The sequence below is a fragment of the Mobula birostris genome, chromosome 4 (genome assembly GCF_030028105.1).
Source record: "Mobula birostris isolate sMobBir1 chromosome 4, sMobBir1.hap1, whole genome shotgun sequence".
Classification (NCBI taxonomy): domain Eukaryota; kingdom Metazoa; phylum Chordata; class Chondrichthyes; order Myliobatiformes; family Myliobatidae; genus Mobula; species Mobula birostris.
In genome coordinates this window covers 121,623,760-121,645,560 of record NC_092373.1, presented here as the reverse complement: position 1 = coordinate 121,645,560, position 21,801 = coordinate 121,623,760, and the positions used below count along the sequence as shown (strand labels likewise).

At 40.9% G+C, this 21,801-nt stretch overlaps 1 protein-coding gene and 1 long non-coding RNA gene across 2 annotated transcripts in view; one reads left to right on the top strand and one right to left on the bottom strand.

Annotated features, from left to right (window-relative positions):
• gask1b (golgi associated kinase 1B) overlaps positions 1-21,353 on the top strand; it is a 46,854-nt gene extending 25,501 nt beyond the window's left edge. Inside the window, exons 3-4 of the mRNA XM_072255990.1 lie at positions 2,472-2,698; positions 11,045-21,353. Coding sequence (XP_072112091.1) covers positions 2,472-2,698; positions 11,045-11,252 — 435 coding nt within the window. The 3' untranslated portion in view covers positions 11,253-21,353. The remainder of the gene's footprint in view (positions 1-2,471; positions 2,699-11,044) is intronic.
• On the bottom strand, positions 1,198-9,801 carry LOC140196565 (uncharacterized). The gene is made up of 3 exons (XR_011885748.1): positions 9,706-9,801; positions 5,826-5,936; positions 1,198-1,411 (listed from the first exon to the last, which is right to left on the bottom strand). It is a non-coding gene; the product is annotated as an uncharacterized lncRNA (long non-coding RNA).
• Positions 21,354-21,801: the final 448 nt, after the last annotated feature.

The following is a 21,801-nucleotide window of genomic DNA, read 5'->3' as shown; positions in this document are numbered from 1 at the left end:
CTGGCTCATGGACCTCTGGTTTCCTTCTCCTGAAGTCAATAATCAGCTTCTTAGTCTTGCTGACATTGACTGAGAGGTTGTTGTTGTGGCATCACTCAGTCAGGTTTTCAATCTCCCTCCTATATGCTGATTGGCTCCACCTTCGATTCAGCCATTGGCAGTCATCACCAAACTTGAATATGGCATTGGAGTTATGCCTAGTCACACAGTCATATGTATAAAATGAGTAGGGTAGGGGGCTAAGCACACAGTATTGAGGTGCATCTGTACTGATAATGATTGTGGAGGAGATGTTGTCGCCAATCCAAACTATCTGAGATCTGCAAGTGAGGAAACCAAGGATCCAATTGCAAAAGGAAATATTGAGGCCAAGGTTTTGAGCTTATTGATTAGTTTTAAGGGAATGATGGTATTGAATGCCAAACTATACCAATGAAGAAGATCCTGATGTATGTACCTTCATTGTCCAGGTGTTCCAGGATTGAGTGAAGAGCCAATGAAATGGCATCTGCTGTTGACCTGTTATACTGATGAGAGCAGATCCAAGTCACTTCTCAGGCAGGATTTGATATGTTTCATTAACAACTTCTCAAAGCAAGTTATCACCATGGATGTACATGATTCTGTATGATAGTCTCTTGGGAAAGTCACCATGTTTTTCTTCGGCACCAGTACAATTGAAGCTGATTGAAGCTCATACTGCCGAACTGAAAGGTTAAAAATATTGGTGAACACTCTAGCCAGTTAATCAGCACAGGTCTTTAGTATTTGGCCAGGTACCCCATTTTGGCCGGCTGCTTTCAGTGAACCCCTTGAAGGATGCTCTCACTCAGCCTTAGAAGCTGAAATCACAGGGTCATTGGAGGTGTGGGAGCTCGTGAAGGTTCCTCCATGTTTTGATGGTCTAAGTGAGCATAGAAGGTATTGAGTGCATCTGGGAGTGAAGCCTTGTTGAAACTTACAATATTTTGGTTGGTTTCACTTTGTAAGAGGTAATAGCATTCAAAACCTATCACAGCTGTCGAGCATCCTTCAGTGATTCATGTTTGGTCTAGAATTGCCTCTGATCACGTGAGATTGTTTTCCAGAGATCAGACCTGGATCTTTTGTATCTTTCTTGTTTGCCAGACCTGAATGCTACTGATCTGGTCCTCAACAGATTGTGGATCTCCTGGTTCATCCAGGGTTTCTGGTCGGGGAAGAACCTGAGTGATCCTATGGGAGCACAATCGTCTACGACTGTTTTTATAAATTCTGTGATGACCCTAGTGTATTCATTCAGATCCCCTGATGAATCCTTAAACATGGCCCAGTCCATACACTTGAAGCAATCCTGTAGTCACTCCTCTGTCTCCCATGACCTCCCCTTTGTTGTCCTTATGTCTCTGGAGCCTTGCTCTTTAGCTTCTGCCTGTATGCAGGTAGGAGAAAGACAGGCAAGTGATCAGATTTCCTGAGATATGGTCCAAGCATGGAACAGTAGGCATTTCTTATCATAGTATAGCAGTTGTCGAGTGTGCTGGGAACCCTGGTGTGGGTTATTTGTGATGATAATTAGGCAGGGACTCCTGATTGAAGTCCCCAACTACAATTTGAAATGCATCAGGATGGGATGTTTCTTGTTTGGTGATGGCAGCTTTCAATATATCGAAGGCCTGATTAACGTTGGTGTTTGGTGATATGTAAGCTGTGGTCAGGACCACAGAGGAGAAATCTCTTGGTAGTTAGAACAGTTGGCACGTTATTGTTAGTTGTTCCAGGTCAGGGAACAAGAACAAGTACAGCTTCAACCATACTTGAAAAAATATTTCCACATTTCAACTGATTCTTGAAAATAATTATCTTTAAGGTCAATATTGCAAAATCTAGGTCAGTAATGTAGTACTCAAATGACGCCATAATTAAGTGTCCAAAGAAAGCATTGGACATTACTGTAAAATAGTCAAGATCTGAAATCAAAATGCAGTTCAAGAATCTTTATTGGTATTCAATTATCGATGCCCATTATTATTCTTAAACGTGCATATCATTTTCCTCAAAGATTTCAAAGTGTGGCATTTGCAAGCCACCTATATGGCTTTAAAACCTGTTTTTTTTTAATCAAGTTTACTTTCTTTGCAAACAGTGAAAGTGAAATTAATAACTGTTTATTCAGTGATGCTCCAATTATTGGAGGAACTGTAAACAATGGCTAGAAAAAAATTTTAAAATGAGTTGATCTACCATGTGCAATGTATCCCAATGTGAGCTGTTGTTTTAAAATAACAGTGATACAATATCTCTGATGCATTTTTTTTATCTTGAGTTCAAACTACCAGGGGCATAGTCAGCATTTCTTACACATTTTAAATGATCACTGTGTGCTCTAATGGTACACGCACAGGGTTACAAAGCAAGTTTTTTTTTGGTTCTATGTTTATAGTTGGTAAACTGTAGTTTCAGTATAATCTCAGGGAAATTTTCTCTTCCAGGTGTATGATCGACTGGACAGAAACTGCTGTGGATTCCGGCCCAGAAAGGAGGATACCTGTGCTCAAAATGGCTTGAAAATGAAATGTGGCAATCAAGACAACATCAACTTGTTTCACATATTGTACAGAGACCGTGATCCGCGGCATTTGGTCTTCATAGACAATAAAGGCTATTTTGACAGAAATGAGGATAACCTAAATTTTAAAGTACTAGAAGGAATAACTGAGTAAGTATCTTATTCAGGGTGATGATTTACTGTGTCGAAGCCAAATAGATACACGATAGTGATCATGCTATGGGTAACACAGGTAGTAGAGACAGATTATGTTTCATGATAAACTCATCACAGTATATAGACTGGTTGTTTTCTCTTAGTCCTGCTTTCCAAACCCAGATCATCTTGTGGCCAAATATCATCCATTTTATCCTCTGAGGGAGTTTATCGTTCTCATCCTGTTAGCAGTGTACATTCCAACATCATGTAGGCACTGGAGGAGCTGAGCAGCCACAGAACAGCACACCCTGGTGGCTTCTCGATCATTGCGGGGGATTTCAACCAGGCCAGACTGGGGCGGCACAGCAGCATAGTGGTTAGCACAACGTTTTACAGTACCAGTGACCCGGGTTCAATTCCCACTGCTGCCTGTAAGGAGTTTGTCTGTTCTCTCCATAAATGAGTGGGTTTCCTCCAAGTTCTCCGGTTTCCTCCCACAGTCCAAAGACGTATCGGCTGGTAGGTTAATTAGTCATTGTAAATTATCCCGTGATTAGGGTCGTGTTAAATCGGGGGTTGCTGGGCAGTGCGGCTCGAAGGGCTGGAAGGGCCTGTTCCGCACTGTATCTCTATAAATAAATAGATATTTGACCAACTTCACCATTTCTAATATTTCTAACATTTCCTAATTCAGGTGTGAGGTCCTTCACCTCTGTTTTTCTCTCTCCAGACCTGCTAACTACTCCCAGCATTTACAGATTTTATATCAGATTTCCAGCATCTGCAGCATTTTTATTGTATTTTTGCTGACCAAAGCATTTTATATCAATTAATCCCATTTAGCTGAAGCAGCCTCTGCCTTGTGGAGGAACTGCAGAACAATCTCACAGTTTTACTCTCACACTTTACTGTTGTTTCACTTTGTTTGGCAAATCACCCACAACTAATTGAAAAATGTTCACTGGATATTATGCGAAGTTTGGCACTACAGGAACAGACCTCTGGAATCGTGGGTATTAACATCAGAATTCCTGTGTGGAAGCGACCATGTGGGACCGGTGGTCAGCATGAGTTGCTGGTCAAGAGCCTTACCAGCTTCAGTGAGGAAACTCTGTGTTGCCTTTCTGCTCTGTGTAGACATTTATAAGTTAGGAACTGAAGATAGTGAAAATCTAAATGTTCTGCTGAAAATACTGGGGAAGTTGAGTAGTTACGAAGTATCTGTGGAGCAAGAAGCAGAATCAATATTACAGGTCAATGAAAGTTGAGAAGATAAAGAATGCTTTACGTTGCGGGGGTGTGGGTGGAGAGAACACAGGTAGGTGGGGACAAAGATTATTCAGGTGATACAATTGTTTTCAGTACCATCTGGGAAATCAATACTGATCTGTCTGAAGAACAGGGAGATGAATAAAGGCAGGAGGCAAAGAAACAATCATGCTAGAACTAGGAGAGGCAGAACAAAGCAGGTGCTGGGAAGCTGAAATAACAGTTAATGCAGGAAATACTCAGCAAATCTGGCTGCACCTGTGGAGATAGAAATACCGAGTTAATGTTTTGGCTGAATGATGCGGGAATTGTAATTCACGACTCGCGCTGTCCTTCAGGTCAAAGCAGCAGTTCAATTGCACTTATTACAGTTTAATGTATTGCATTGGATGCTCATCATGAGATTCCTATTTAAGAGAATCCAGATTTGGGTTGGATGATTGCTTTCTAGTCGCTTGCCACTGTAGTTCTCAATTCCCTTCTCATTCCCATCTCTCTACTTTTGGCCCCCTGCTCTGTGCCAATGAAGTCTAATGTAAACTCAGGGCAGCAACTCCACATCTCCTCCTGGCAACACTTCAGCTTTTGGCAGTCTATATTTAATTCAATATTTCAAACAACTAGCCTTTTTTGTGTATCTTGAAACTGCAAATTTTTGACGCAAGGCCACCCACCTGTGAGTTAACTCAGTTTTTCCATCTTCACAGGGACACCTGATTTGCTGTGCACTTCCAGCACTATAGTATTTCTTTATTTTTGAGATTTCCAGCATCTTCTGTGTTTTGCACCTCGAAGTTTCAGCATGCTAATTTTCTTTCTGCCTCTCCTTCGTCTCCCTCTTTTTCCACTCCTCTAGATTAACTAGTCAGCACCAAAAGTAATTGTATTACTTAAACAAACTTGGTCTCTACCCTTTGTTCTCTACACCCCTTCTCCTTCTCTCTGCAAATATCTTTCTTTTCTTATTATTGCGGTTCTGAAGAAGGTGTGTAGTGGTTATCGCAACACTTTGCAGTACAGGCGACCCGGGTACAATTTCCACTGCTGCCGGTACGTCCTCCCCGTGTAATGCGTGGGTTTTCCTGTGGGTGCTCCGATTTCCTCCCACAGTCCAAAGAAGTACCAGTTGGTAGGTTAATTGGTCATTGTACTTGTCCCGCGATTAAGCCAGGGTTAAATTGGTGGTCGCTGGGCAGTGTGGCTCAAAGAGCTGGAAGAGCCCAATCTGTGCTGTGTCTCGATAAATAAATAAATAAATACTGTTTTCTCTCCACACGGCTGCTGCCTGACCTGCTGAGTATGCCCAGCATTTTCTATTTTTATTACAAAGAAGAGTGAGATTGGTTAGAGTGGGTATGCACAGCAAAGATCTCCATGAATCAGGTTGGCAAAAGCAGGGTAACAGGTGTTGGCTACCTTTAAGGTTCAGGAAGGAGATAAGTGGTACATGGCAGCAGCCTGCTGTCCATTCAGGGTCAGGAGAGAAAGTCCTGATCCCTCTTGGCTCCATATTCTTGGCTTACCCTAGTTACAGTGGTACACAAGTGCTGGAGTCCTGTATGGGAAAGCGATCTGACAGCATATAGACACTAGGTTTGTACTAACAATGAGCCCAGTCTCTATTTTTGCTAGACTTTTGGGATAATTACTGAGTACCCTCACTGGTATGGTGTGAGGCATGCAGCCAGTGTTGTGCAGTACTCTTCACGTTGGATATTCAGCTTTGTTTATTTGCCTGAAAACAGTATTTCAGTCTCTGGGCCTTAAGTATCAGCGGTATGCTGATGTGACATGCCAACAAGTGCACTCAATATCCAAAACTATCCCAGTCATGAAAGACATTCCAATTAATGCTAGAAAATATTTTTACCAGAATACTCTCTTCTTCCCTCCCATCCTTTCCTCTTGACACCCAAACAGCTCGGTATTCAAATTGTTTTAATGCTTTCATCTCTGTTTGGAGAAGTCTTCGTGCATCCTTCTGGAAATTTCACAAAACAAACGAGGAAGTTTCAGTATTATGTTCATCAAAGAGAACTTTAATTATACACTCATAAATAGCTGAAGTACTGTATATATTGAATGTGTATACAGTACTTTATATCCTTAAGAACTATAACTTATGATATGCTGATTGCTGCTAATTATAGGGCATTAATTGCTTTTTTCATAAAAGATGTTAATTCAGTAGTTCCACCTTGTTACTTGCTTCACCAAAGAGCAATACAGAATGCCTAGCGATGCTTGCAGTAACCTTGCAAGTCTTTTCCCATAATTTAAAGCAATCTGATGTTTTGAAATTTGAGACTAGAAAGGTATTGGAGTAGCATCAGCTTTTTATTAAACAATAGATTTCAAATACATACATCATTGGGACACAGTATGTAAGCACAAAAGTATTTATAAGTGGAGTATAACATGATCAAATGATCAAAAATGTGAATAAGTATAATGTGATATGAGCTTTGGTTCTTCAAAATGTTTAACATTTGAATGCCAGACCATTTTGATTTAAAATAGAACTCTATCTTCAGTACTTCTTAATTTTGAATAAATATATGGCAAATTGTGCAAGGTGCCTTTTACCAAGAGTGAAGCATAGTTGAGTCTTACTGATGTATTGGATCCAACAAGCATTAAGGTTCAAAAGTTCAAAGTAAGTTTATTATCCAAGTACATATATGTCACCATATACAACCCTGAGATTCTTTTTCTTGTGGGCATTCTCAATAAAATAGTAACCATAACACAATCAATGAAAAACTGCCCAACTCGGGCATTCACCCGGAAAGCAGAAGACAGCAAGCTGTGCAAATACACAAATAAATAAATAATAATAATAATAATAAATAAATAAACAAAAAACAGCAAGAACATGAGACGAAGAGTCCTTGAAAGTGAGTCTATTAGTTGTGGGAACATTTCAACGATGGGGCAAGTAAAGTTGAGTGAAATTATCCCCTCTGGTTCAAGAGCTTGATGGTTGGGGGGTAATAACTGTTCATGAACCTGGTGATGCATGTCCTGAGGCTCCTGTACCTTCTTCCTGATGGCTGCAGTGAGAAGAGAGCATGACCTAGGTGGTGGGGATCCCTGATGATGGATCCTGCTTTCCTGCGACAGTGTTTCACATAGATGTGGTCAATGGTGGGGAGAACGTTACCCGTGATGGACTGACCCATATCCACTACTTTTTGTAGGATTTTCTGTTCAAAGGAATTGGTGTTTCCATACTAGGCTGTGAGACAGCCTGTCAGTATACTCTCCATGAGACATCTATAGAAGTTTGTCAATGTTTTAGATGTCTTAGCATATTACCTATGTTCAAAATTAACAGGTCTGCATTCTGATGTAACTAATGGAGGGAAGCATTGATAAGATGCCCTGTCTAGCAGTAGTTTATAATTCCACTTTGGACTAATGATTGCTGTGACATATTTATATTTACATAGTATCTTGATCCTTAGTCAGTTTCCAGGTAAAATCACTTTCCAGAAGACCTGTAAGGCAACCAGTGACAAGGTCTTCATAGTCTGTCTATCACATGATAATTACCTAATGTGAAGATTCAATAACCCAAAATGTGTGACCTCAAGAGGCTTGGAGAGTAGATTTTGGAAAGTTATGGGGGTATGGTATTGATGTGGATAGAGAATTGGTTGGCAGACAGGAAGCAAAGAGTGGGAATAAATGGGACCTTTTCAGAATGGCAGGCAGTGACTAGTGGGGTACCGCAAGGCTCAGTGCTGGGACCCCAGTTGTTTACAATATATATTAATGACTTGGATGAGGGGATTAAATGCAGCATCTCCAAGTTTGCGGATGACACGAAGCTGGGTGGCAGTGTTAGCTGTGAGGAGGATGCTAAGAGGATGCAGGGTGACTTGGATAGGTTGGGTGAGTGGGCAAATTCATGGCAGATGCAATTTAATGTGGATAAATGTGAGGTTATCCACTTTGGTGGCAAAAACAGGAAAACAGATTATTATCTGAATGGTGGCCGATTAGGAAAAGGGGAGGTGCAACGAGACCTGGGTGTCATTATACACCAGTCATTGAAAGTGGGCATGCAGGTACAGCAGGCGGTGAGAAAGGCGAATGGTATGCTGGCATTCATAGCAAGAGGATTCGAGTACAGGAGCAGGGAGGTACTACTGCAGTTGTACAAGGCCTTGGTGAGACCACACCCGGAGTATTGTGTGAAGTTTTGGTCCCCTAATCTGAGGAAAGACATTCTTGCCACAGAGGGAGTACAAAGAAGGTTCATCAGATTAATTCCTGGGATGGCAGGATTTTCATATGATGAAATACTGGATCGACTAGGCTTATACTCTCTGGAATTTAGAAGATTGAGGGGGGATCTTATTGAAACATATAAAATCCTAAAGGGATTGGACAGGCTAGATGCAGGGAGATTGTTCCCGATGTTGGGGAAGTCCAGAACAAGGGGTCACAGTTTAAGTATAAAGGGGAATCCTTTTAGGACCGAGATGAGGAAATCTTCTTCACACAGAGAATGGTGAATCTGTGGAATTCTCTGCCACAGGAAACAGCTGAGGCCAGTTCATTGGTTATATTTAAGACGGAGTTAGATATGGCCCTTGTGGCTACGGGGATCAGGGGGTATGGAGAGAAGGCAGGTACAGGGTTCTGAGTTGGATGATCAGCCATGATCATACTGAATGGCGGTGCAGGCTCGAAGGGCCAAATGGCCTACTCCTGCACCTATTTTCTATGTTTCTATGTTTCTATTTCCTCGTTCCCAGTTAAGTATGTCATTACTGAGTATTACGCTTCAGAGACAGTCTGGTAATTTTGAAAACAAAAGGGGTGAGAAGCAAACTAATGAGATAACAAACAGCAGGAGGAACAGGGACTTTATGCAAGGGAAAATCTCAGAGTGGGTTGGTGAATGAAAGCAAGACAGAGAGAGAATCAGCATGGACCATTAATCAAGTGATGGCATTGAAGGAGGAATAATTTTATTGACAGATTTACTGACCAGGGGCAGCATCTCATCATAAAATAGTTTATGAGATTAAAGCAGGAGGGTGAATCCCATTCTGGAAATATCAATTGGATTGCAGAGAATAGTTTATAGTTAATGGAATACTGTAGTTAAGTTAATAGTGGAGGGAAATAGTTAATGGCACAGATGCGGGTTCTTGGTCCAAATTCAACATCTTAAAATTGTCTTAAGCCCTTAATACTGCACGTAGGAGAAAGAATATATTCAGTCTATTTCATCTGTGCCAAGTTGTGTTTTCATCTGGGGAAGAAATATTGCAAAATGGAATGTGTTTATGTCCATGTTCAAAATAAAATATTCCAATGAGACTGGGAAATCTGCAGATTGTCCGAAAAGCTGTGAGGATTAACCAGCATGCAAGTAGCCCAGATGGGGTTATGATGTACATATATAAATTTCCACAATAGTTAGGACAAATGCTTTATACCATTAGAATATGAAATCCCCTTAAAATGCTAAATTTCAGAAGGAGAATATAGTGGCAGACTCACAATTCCCAGGGAAACACAGTAGATTCTGAACATTATCAGATCTGAAACTCAGAGTGTTTTCAGATCCCAAATTCCTGCCCTCACCAATTTTCATTATTGAAAAGAGCAAACAAAGAAGTAAATTCACTTTACTCTTATTTCCACTATTTTGAGAATTACTGGAAAACCCAAAATAATTAATTTTTGTTTGCCATGCTAAGGAAAGGAGGCATTTGTGTGGCATGTCTTACCTTGCAAAGTGTAAGGTTGTTAGTTTTGGAATGTAGTCACTGTTGTAATGTCAGAAATGCACTTAGCAGGCTCCCACAAGAAACATCATAATAATGATCAGATAATCTGCTGGTGGAGGGATAAATGTTGACCAGTATACATAGAACTTCTGTGCCTTCCTGGAATTGTCCCACAGGATATATTGGGCAACCAAGGCATGTAGGTACTGTGCAGCAACATGTACTGGAGAAACACAATATTTACTGTGTTCTTACTGAAAGAAAAGTAATGTTCAAAAAGTCTTGTGGCTTGTTTTTGCTCTTATTTCTTGCATTAAAATGGAAAATATTTTGAACCTGAACCAAACACCAGCTTGCACAATTTAATCACAAACAACAGAAAATCTGCAGATGCTGGAAATCCAAAGCAACACACAAAATACTGGAGGAGCTCAGCAGTCCAGGCAGCATCTATGGAAAAGAGTAAACAGTTGACGCTTCAGGCTGAGACCCTTCATCAGGACTGGAAAGGAAGGGGTGAAATCAGAGTAGGAAGGTGGGGAGGGGGAGGGGAGGGAGAAATACAAAGTGGTCATCCCAAAATGTCGACAATTTACTCTTTTTGATAGATGCTGCCTGGCCTACTGAGTTCCTCCAGCATTTTGTGTGTGTTGCACAATTTAATGCCCACTTCGAAAGAGCTGGGAGTTTATATTACTCAGAAGCAAACAACAGTATTCCAGTAAATTAGTAAATGTTTCTGTTATTACACTGACGACACAGATCTTATTTTCAGATCTGTAGAATGGAGCTATTCACTAAAATGTAAGTGAGACAAACACAATTGGATGTGAGCAGCAGAGATTATAATAATTTGGATGGGAGGATACTGAAGCTATCGTGATTAGATGTGGCAAGCTTGGAGCGGCACGGTAGCATACTGGCTGACATGACATTTTACAGAACCAGTGATCCAGGGTTAATTCCCACTGCTGTCTGTAAGGAGCTTGTACGTTCTCCCCGTGACTGCATGGGTTTCCTCTAGGTGCTCCGGTTTCCTCCCACAGTCCAAAGATGTACCTGTTCATAGGCTAATTGATCATTGTAAATTGGCCATTGATTAGGCTAGGGTTAAGTCAGTAGTGTCTGCGCAGCGTGGTTTGAAGGGCTGGAAGGGCTTATTCTGTACTGTATCTTGATAAATAAATAGGTAAGTAAATCAATCAATCAATCAATGGAATTTGGGAGGTAGCTGCCTCATCCTGTAATTCAAAATATGGTATGGTTTGCTTCCATATGATGTGCACTTAGGAAGGAGGTTATGAGCAGCATTAAGATTCCTTTTTTTTTATTTCTGTAGATTTCCAGAGTCTGCTATCTCCATTTTGAGGAATGGACTTCTTCGAGCGAGGCTTCTTCAGTCTTTATTCCTGGACAAGCTGTACTGGGAGAGCCAGGGTGGTCGCAGAGGAATAGAGAAGCTGATTGACGTGATTGAAAGGAGGGCAACAATCTTTCTTACTTACGTTAATGCACATGGGTTCAAGGTGCTTCCAATGAATGAGTAATTGTTTACACTATGGATTACTATCTTGTGAAGCTTCATCTATTGACAAAGGAGGTTCATTCCTCGGGCTTTATTCCTGATGCCAACTTTCTGTGCTAAATTCATCACATATAAACACTGTTGTCAATGTACTGCTAGTTCATAAAAGGTAAAGTAAATAATTAAAATTCAGCATTGATATGAATAACAAAAGTAAAATTTACCGGTTAAATTACTTAAGAGTAATTCTGGGTTGAGCCCTTTTTGTACTAATTCCTTCACAATGCTGACGAATCAAAATTTATTGAAATTTGATGAGATTTTATAAAGACATTTTTGCCTGTCTGAGAACATGCAAACTTTTATATTAAGCAAGGATAATTTTAAGTACAAGGAAACTTTTACATACCTACATATATCTTGTGATTCACAAAGAGACAGACTACTGTACTCCACTGTTGCTTGTGAATGCTTCAGTAAAGTTTTTTTTAAAAACCTATTTTCTGTAATTTAAAATGAAGTAAATCATGAATTGGAGCAAACTTTTATTAAAATCAGTTGGGTTTGCCCAAAATGTTACATACATTTATTTATTTAACAATCAGATTGTTCCAAGATTATGAGATCTGAAAAGACTGTTCAGAAAGCGCAAGATATTCCTCATTGTCGGTTAGCAATGGACTGGTCTAAGTGACCACTGCTGCTCCTCCGTCATCCCTGCTAATGTTTCCCACCAATCAAGTTTGACCAACTCCTCTCTCATGGCCCTGTAGTTCCCTTTACTCCACGGTAATGGTGATACATCCAATTTTACCTTCTCTCTCTCTCTTTCAAACTGCAGGATGAATTCTATCATATTATGATCCCTACCTCCTAAAGGTTTCTTTACTTTAAGATCCTTAACCAAATATGGTTCATTACACAGGGCCCAATCAAAATTTGCCTCTTCCCTAAAGAGCTCAACCATACCCTGCTCAAAAAAGCCAACTTGTTGGCATTCTACAAATTCCTTCTCTTGGGATCCAGCACCAACCTGATTTTTCCAGTCTACCTGCATATTGAAATCCCCCATGACTATTGTAAAATTGCCATTTTTACATGCTTTTTCTATCTCCCATTGTAATTTGTACCCCATATTTTGGCTACCCTTTTGAGGCTTGCATCTAACTCTCATCAGGGTCTTTTTACCCTTGCAGATTCTCTATTTTACCCACAAGGATTCTACATCTTCTGATCTTATATCACATCTGTTCTTCCTAAGGATTTGATTTCATTGGTTTTACCAACAAACCACCCCATCTCCACTACCCATTTGCCTATCCTTTCAATGGGATATATATCCTTGAATATTTAGCTCCCAGCTGTGAACTTCTTCCTGTGAACTTCTTCTCTGATGCCGAAAACATCATACCTGACAATTTCTAAATCCACCACAAGATCATCTACCTTATTTCATATACTATGTGCATCCAAATAGAAAACATTCAGTCCAATATTCATCATTGTTTTCAAGTAAAATTCTTTTCCTTTTCTAAACCTTTTTTCTTTATTTATTGTGGAGAATTTAATAACCTCTCTTGCACTTTTCTTCCCTTTTGTTATATCCTCACTTTTCCGAACTATTGAACACAGCCCCCAATTATTTAGTTTAAGGTGTTATCCACAGACGTAGTAACGTTGTCGGTTTTCACAAATAAAATGAAGTGAGGCGTTCCATGTTTAAGAAAATAAGCATTACATCTTTTATTGAACTCCAACACCCAAACACAATCTGTGTTCAGTTGGGTGTTCTAGTAGACTCACCATTCTCACAGCCATAGAATTACTAAGCAATGCTACCACATAGAAATATTTTGTGTTGGCAGAAGAGATTTCTCGAAGCACGGATTGAACTTTGACTAGTATGAACCAAGCGATGGTATTTTGCTCCCAAAGCTCCAGCAGTTTCAAAGTTACTGCATTGGCCCACACCTTCTAAACCTTGGAATCGTCCTCGAGCATTGGGGTCACCAATGTAGGTTTTCATAAATAAAACAAAGTGAGACATTACATGTTTAAGAAAAAGCATGACACCTTTTATGGAACTGCAAAACCTGAAGACAAAAACACACAAAAAGCCCTTTACATAATCATGTCAGACCAGTCTCTTAAAATGAAACTCCAACTCAATGTTGGTGAATTATGTACTTTTCCACCAATTATGTTACCCTATAACGTGATTACCATGACCCTGGTCCCAGCATAGTTCAAATGGAGCCCATCTCATTGGAATAGCTCCCTCCTTCCCCAAAACTGATACCAATGTCCCACAAATTCAAATCCATTTCTCTCACACCAATTGAGCCACGCATTTAGCTCTCTGATCCTATTAACCCGCAATCAATATTCACATAACACCCCGATTATTGCCTTTTTGCTTCAGTATTTTAATTTAGCCCTGAGCTGCCCAAATTCCCTCAGCAGAACCTTTCCTTGTTCTTCCTCATTGTTGGTATCACGTGGACCACAACAACTGGATCTTTCCCCTCACACTCCAAGCTCCTCTGCAGATCGGATGAGATGTTCCCGGGTACCGGGCAGGCAGCACAGCCTTCAGGACTCTCAATCCTTGTGAAAGAGAATTGTGTCAACTCCCCTGACTATACTGTCCCCCATTACAACTACTTCTCTTCCTGTCTCTTGAGTGGCTCCCCGAACCACAGGGCTGCAGTTCAGTTGCTCTTCCATCCTGCTGTCCCCACTGACCTTCTCACAGGGAGCAACACTCTCAATACTGCTGGGCGAGCTCTAAGTCTGCGGCTCCTCCCCACACTACCACTTGGATCCCCTACCTGCCTCACTCGCATTCACACCCCCTTGTCCCTGGCCACAGACCGAATCTGAAGTAGTTAATTTAATGAATGTGACTACCTCCTGATGAATGTACTGGCTGTAAGTACACCATTACAGACTCACGCTGCATGAGGAAACAATGCATGGGCTACATTCACATGGAATAAAGCAAATAGCAGTGACATAACACAACCTTTGCCAGTTAAACTCAAACCCAGAAAAGGAAAGCTCAAAAGACGTTTGAGAACCTTTACATCTTTGCATCTTTGATTATTTCTGAAAGGAGGCGATAAGCATTAATGTGGAAACTGTGGTGTTCTTTGGCATTAGTAAACTCAACTGAAAGCTAGATAGGCACTTAAATTCCACGCAGTTGCTTTCGCTGACTTAAGTGTGAAGGTTTAAGCCATGTCATGACACCAGAATGAGATGTCATCCTAAATTATATAGAGACCTGATTGGGGAAGTACCAATGCATGCCTCAGACCATCCCCCCTCCACCCACCACCCCTTAATGCAGCCTGAGGAACCTGGTTTAAACTACCCTGCTGGGTAAGGCCAAGACTTCCTTGATGTTGAATATTAAAATGAATTTCCTCAGCTGGGAAGGGAGTAATGAATCCTGCAAGTTTAGTTATTCCCACATTCAAACGGAAAACATCTGCACAGGGTCCACAGGAGTAAACCAGTGGAACTTCTGTGGAAGGTCAGCACCTCGACCAGACACAGTCCTCGACTCGATGGTGCAGATGGTTGATCAGGCTCTGGACCACCCAAAGAGAATTGGATTTCTGAAACGCAGCACTGAATCCCACCGCTCTGCCCTTGTTTCTCAATCCTTGCTCAGAATATTGACAATACACTCACTGACTAAAGAATCTAATCAATCTGCACAGTACTTTGAGCCAATTGGTTGGATTAGGTAAAAAATTCCAATTAATATTTTGTAAAAAACCTCTTAAAAAGGTGGATTTTATTTCATCGGTTTGGAAGTATCAAGTGGCAGAGGACAGTAATATGTGTACAGACTTCTTGAAAGTTTAATGACTTCAGCTGTGTGTATGGGAACCTTGTCACTCTTCTTTTCACTTTTGCTAATTTCTGTCCTGAACGCAAAGAGCATTTTCAGACACAGAAAGGTCTCTTCTGATACAAAGTTATTTTCCACATGTGTTTCTTTCTTTCTAGAAACATTCACATTACAGAGGCAAAACAAAAGCTGCAATTAAGTAATATCAACCCTTAAATATTCCAGAGAACAGCTAAAATCCATCCTTAAATGATAGTTTGGAATGCAACAAACAGAAGTTCAGTTTTTTTAATTGTTTAATTGGAAACTGACAATGAATTGAATTGCCAACGTGCAACAAAATGGCCATAGCTGTATATGGGAATGTTGGTAAAATGGGTATATCGCCAGACGAATAATTGGGAAGATTAACTGAATTGGAGTGATAGCTCAAATTTCACCATGGATGTTGTGGAATTTAGATTTCATTAATTAAATAAATCAATTTTTCGAGCGTGAAACCAGTTTATTAAAAGAGCAACTGGTTCCTTCTTTTAGGGAAGGAAGTCTGTTGTCCTGAACCAGGGTGGTATATAAGTAATTTGAGATCCAATAGCAATATGTTCGACATTCTGTCATATAAATAAAACCAGATGTTAATTTGCCTTGCAAAGTCTTCCCCACAAGCCGAGGCTGACCTGTGCCAAAATTGTGAGAGTCTTCCCATGGATTTACTAAGCCACAAGCAGAAACAGTCAAACTCACAGAATCAATGTCCTAAACTGCTCCATCTCTTCGCTGTACTGCAGAGAGGGCAGATGGCAGAAAATCAGTGTCACAATCAGGAAAAAAATAGCCTCTGGAGTCTTCAGTATTGACTCTTCATACTTGAGCAAGGACTAACAACATGTGCCAACCAACAGCCAATGAAGCAATATGTTGAGCATTAGATGAGACAGACACTGGATACACTTTAGGAGGAAGAAGTTGAATATCCTGAACTTCTCTATCAACAAGAGTGGTGTAATGTTTTGTAACTCCAAAATATAAAACTAATCGAAAGAAAAACATGGAGCTGGGAATAATGTGAATTTAGTACATTTTTCTTTTAGTGAGGCATGCACTTATGATGTGGTGGTGTAATGTCGTATGCCATTCCTGTACTTCATACATATAACCAGTAATGAATATGTAAACAATAATGAATACTTAATCAATCAACATATTTGCAATATCACTCAAATATTACTAAAATATTAAATATTAAATACTCCTCCCTGCCTAGCTATAAACTCCAACTTAAAATGGAATGCATCTCAACTTATTTAATATACAAACTCTATATACCCACACATACATACAAGTGCTATATAAACATCCATATAGTAATAAATTTTAAATTGCTCCATTCAGGCATAAAGATTCAATTGCTGTGAAGGAGTTCTTACTCTTGTAGGATAATGTCTTCCTCAGCAAGGGGGGTATTCTGCTTGGTAGATATATCTATGGCTGTGAAACAATCTCAGGCTCTGGGGTCTCCTCTGGGACTGTAGGAATTGGTTCTGACAGCTCCGGACATCTTTCCTCTCTAACAATAGCCTCTGCTCTCCTCAGCTGAGTGATGTGTCGTCTCCAGATGATACCAGACGGAACTTCCACTGTGTAGGAGAGTGGTCCAGTTCAGCCCTTAATCTTTCTGAGTACCTACTTTCGATCACCTCTGTAGTTCCTTGCCAGCATTGCTTGTCCAGGAGTGAAACATCAAATTTCATTGTTTGAGGGGTTCTCAATTTGTCTCTGCTCTTTGTCCTATATACTGTTTCTGAGATTTGGTTTGAGGAGATCCCAGCATGGGCATAAGGGATGGCCCAGGAACAGTACAGTGGGTGAGTTGTTGGTTGAGGAGTGCGCTGCATTATGATATGTGAGGAGGAAATTGGTGAGGTTCTGATTCAGTGTCGGTGTAGCGTATTCTGTGGACATTGCTCGCAGTGCTTTCCTTAAACTCTGGACAAACCTTTCTGCCAAGGCATTTGTAGCTGGCTGGTACAGTGGAGATGTAATTTGTCTTATTCAATTCATTTTCAGGAGTAACTGAAACAGTTCCACTACAAACTGTGGCGTATTGTTACTGACTAAGTGTTCTGCAACACCATTCCGTGAGAAGAGGCTTCGCAACATATCACCAGTGTGCGAGGCTGTAGTGGAGGCTATTGTGAACACTCCTGGCCACTTTGTAGCTGCATCTATCACTACCAAGAAATGTGTGTCCATGAATGGTCTGGAAAAATCTGCATGAATCCTTTGCCAGGGCAATGCAGGCCATTCCTAGGGATGGAGAGGCGATGATCTTGGCGTCTTCTGGACGTGTTGGCATCCTAAGCAGTGTATGGCAAGCTGCTCAATCCACCGATCTATCCCAGGCCATCAGACAAAACTACAAGCCAGCACTTTCATTTCGACCATGACTAGATGACTGACATATAGGTCCTCTTGCACTTTAGCTCTCATCTTGGATGGTACAACAACTGTCAATCCCCATATAAGGCAACCTCTGCCCAGGTCAAGTTCATCCCAGTGCTGGTAAAAACATGGGCAAACTAGAATTTCTGTTGCACATTCCAGCCATTTTGAGTTGCTCTGTAGACCTGAAGCAGATGGGGTCTTTTCTGGTTTCCCTTTGGATCATCTCTGCCGTAAAAGGGAAACTTTCAACTTACATTGGAGAGAATACATCAAGAGGAGTCTCCTCTTTTGTAGATTTTTCAGGTATTTTGTTTTCCAAAGGTAAACGGGATAAATCTATCTGCATTCCCATGATTAGTTGTCCTCTTGAATTTGATCTTGTAATTATGTCCTCCAAGACACAGAGCCCATCTCTGCATCATGCTGCTGTTGTTAGTGAAACACCCTTCTGTTGATTGAAAATGGACACCAGTGGTCGATGATCAGTAATGGGGGTAAACTCTCTCCTGCACAGGTACCGGTTGAAACATTTTACATCCCAAACCAGACTCAAGGCCTCTTTGCCAATCTGTGCGTATTTTTTCTGTACAGTGATAAGGGAACATGAGCAAAGGCTATGGGGCGTTCATTTCCATCGTTCATAACATGTGACATTACAGCACCTAAACCACATGGTGAGGCGTCACAGGCAAGCTTCACAGGATGGTGTGGATCATAATGTGTGAGTACAGTATCTGACATCACCATTTCCTTTGCCTTTGGAAAACCACAACACACTGCTTTGTCCATTGCCATTTCTTCCTGATCTGTAGTAATGACTTCAAGGGGTGGGGCACAGTAGCCAGGTGTGGCAGGAGCCAATTATATTTGACAAATATAAATATAGTTGACAAATCCCAAAAAGAATTGCAGCTGGGACATTCATCTTGAATTTTCTTGGCACACTTGTGTAATCCTCGTGTGTCAATCATGTGCCCACAGTGCTGAGTTGTAACTTCTAATCGTTTTAACACTGCCTCGAGGTTTTGGAGATGTTTCTAGTCATCCTCACTGGTAACAATGATGCCATTCAGGTAACACTGAGTGCCTGGGCAGCCTTGGAGCTCTTGGTCCAGAGCTTTCCGACAGAGTGCAGGTGCAGATGCTATTCCAAAAGTAAGCCTAATATAGCGGTAAGGTCCTTTATGAGTGTTTATGGTGAGAAACACATTGGACTGTTCTTCCATCTCCATCTGTAGGTAGGCCTCAAATGAGTCCACTTTGCTGAAGTGTTTTCCTCCAGAAGCAGTTGGAAAGTTCCTGGGCATAGGGTATTGATCTACTTCCAGCACAGGGTTGATGGTGACCTTAAAATCACCACAGACCTACTGTTGTTGGCAATTAGGACCATTGGCGTTGCCCATGGGCTCCACTCAACCTTGGAAAGCATTCATTCAGCCTCCATACAATCTAGCTCATGAGCTACTTTATCACGGATGGCATAAGAAACTGGACAGGCTTTGTAAAACTTGTGTTTGGTATTTTCATTTAACACTATTTTACCCTTGATATGTTTGAGTTTTCCAGTGCTATTCTTGAACACTGCTGTGACATCACCCAGTACATTTCTTAATTTGATTTCAGTTGACTCTTTTGCAGGAGATGTGACATGCAAGTGGTGGATGGATCTCTAATCAAGTTGTAGTTGTCTCAGCTACTCACAATGCTGGTCCTCCTGTTTTTACCACAAACAAGCCCAATGTGGCTTGTTGGTTGTTGAATGTCACTGTTACGAATGCCATTTCCACAGGAGTTAACTTTTCTCCCCCAGCATAAGCACTTATTTGGATGTCTGCTGGCTTCAGTTCAGAATCTTTGAAATGCTGTTCAAACTTATTTTGTGGAGTGACTGAAATAGCCAGGCCAGTGTCCAATTCCATCTTAATTAATATGCCAGACACTTCTGGTATAAGTCAGATTAGTACTCTATTTTGAAACTGCAACTTGACTTTTTAGCCTTTTCTCTTCCCTGTGCAGTCCATTCATTTTAGTCTGCCCAACATGCTCCTTGTATGTGTCTTACTTTGTTGCATTTCTGCAAGTTTTTCCTTTAAACCTGCATTGGTCTGGTGTATGTGAGCCTCTGCTGCAATGGTAATTCAATTCATTCAGTCAGGCAGGATTCTGTTTAGACATTGCAATTTTACTTATGCTCACTTTCATTTCTTGACTATAACTCAATTGGATCTCTACGTGTGGTTTCCATTGAAACAGTGAATTCAACTGCTCTTTTAAATGTGAGCTCTGTTTCGATTAGGAGCCATTTTTGAATGCTTCCTTGTAAGACTCCACAAACTAAGCAATCTCTCAGTACATTGTTAAGCCCATTAAGACAATTTTCAGACAATTTCTTCAATTCAATGACATAAGCTGAAATGGACTTCCCTTCCTTTTGAATCTGCTTATGAAACCTAAAGCATTCTGCAATCAACAATGGTTTTGGTTCTAAATGTACCTGCATTGTTTTAACAATATCATCAAAGCTCATTTCGGCTGGCTTGTTTGGAGCAGTTAAACTTCTAAGCAAACTGTATGCTCTTCCACCTTTTGCACTCAGCAGAACTGGCACTTGTTTCTCTTTGCTATTTAATTTGTACTTAATACCAACATCCCCTCAAAATGAATCCGTACACTCCAAGACCTGGGCCTCAATACTCCCTTGTGCAACTAGATCCTGGATTTCCTCACTTTCAAACCCCAGTCAGTTTGTATTGGCAAATATATCTCTTCTACAATTTCCATCAGCACAGGAGCACCACAGGGATGTGTGATTAGCCCCTGTTCTGTTCGCTTTACACCTATTGACTGTGTGGCTAAGTACAGCTCTGACACCATATACAAGTTTGCTGATGACATTACTATTGTGGCTGTATCAAAGGGGTGATGAATCAGCATACAGGAGGGAGATTGAAAATTTCGCTGAGTGGTGTAATAACAACAACCTGTCACACAATGTCAGTAAGACCAGGTAACTGATTGTAGATTTCAGGAGAGGAAACCAGAAGTCGATGAGCCAGTGATCACCGAAGGATCAGAGGTGGAGAGGGTCAGTTACTTTGATTTCCTGGGTGTCACTATCTCAGAGGACCTGCCCTGGACACGTCATATAAACATTATTGAAAAGAAAGCACGACATCACCTCTGCTTCCTCAGGAGCCTGCAGAAATTCAGCATTTCATCAAAAACCTTGACAAACTTTGATCAATGTCTGGTGGAAAGTGTGCCGACTGGCTACATTATGGCCTGGTCTGGGAACACCAATGCCTTTGAGTGGAAAATCCTACAAAAGGTAGTGGGTTTGACCCAGTACATCATAGTAAAGCCCTCTCAACCATTGAACACATTTACATGAAACGTTGCTGTAGAAAAGCAGCATCTATCATCAGGGATCCTCACCACCCAGCACATGCTCTTTTCGCACTGCTGCCATCAGAAAGAAGATCCAAGAGCCTCAGGAATCTTACCACCAGGTCCAAGGACAGTTACCAGCCCTCAACCATCAGGCTCAGAACAAAAGGGGATAATTACACTCATACTATTTCTGGTGTTCCCATAACCAATGGCTTCAATTTAAGGACTCTTTATCTTGTTATTTCATATTCGTTATATATTGCTGTTCATTTATATTTGCATTTGCACAGTTTGTTGTTCATCGATTCCGTTTACAGTTACTGCTCTATAGATTTGCTAAGTATGCCCGCAGGAAAAAGAATCTCAGGGTTGTATGTGGTGACATGTATACATGTACTCTGATAATAAATTTTACTTTGAACTTTGGTCCTCTTGATTGCATAGATTCAGAGAATGCCCAGCTACTGAAAGCTGCATCGTTGAGGCATTTGGGGAATCGAGCTCCACTGTAATTTGTAACCTTTGTTCCCGTTATGTCAATCTTCCTGTCACTAGCTTTAAAGAAGGCTCAAAGCAGGGCCTAGAGGAACTCAGCAAAGCTATAGGACGGATATCTAGCAATGAAGTGCCAATCTGATAAACAGCACAGGATCACATGCGTACTAAAAAGTGGAAATTACACACTGTGGGCAGAACAAAGCAATCTCGCAGCTGATGGACCAGATTGAAGCTCCACAGTCCAGCTCTGCCCACTTGTGAGTGGTGGCATAGATCTGAGAAACCAAGGCAAGAACGGGGTTTTATAAATAACCCTGTCCACGGCAACACTCGAGTTAGTACGAGTCCCAAATCTAAATTGCAGCATTTGCTGTCA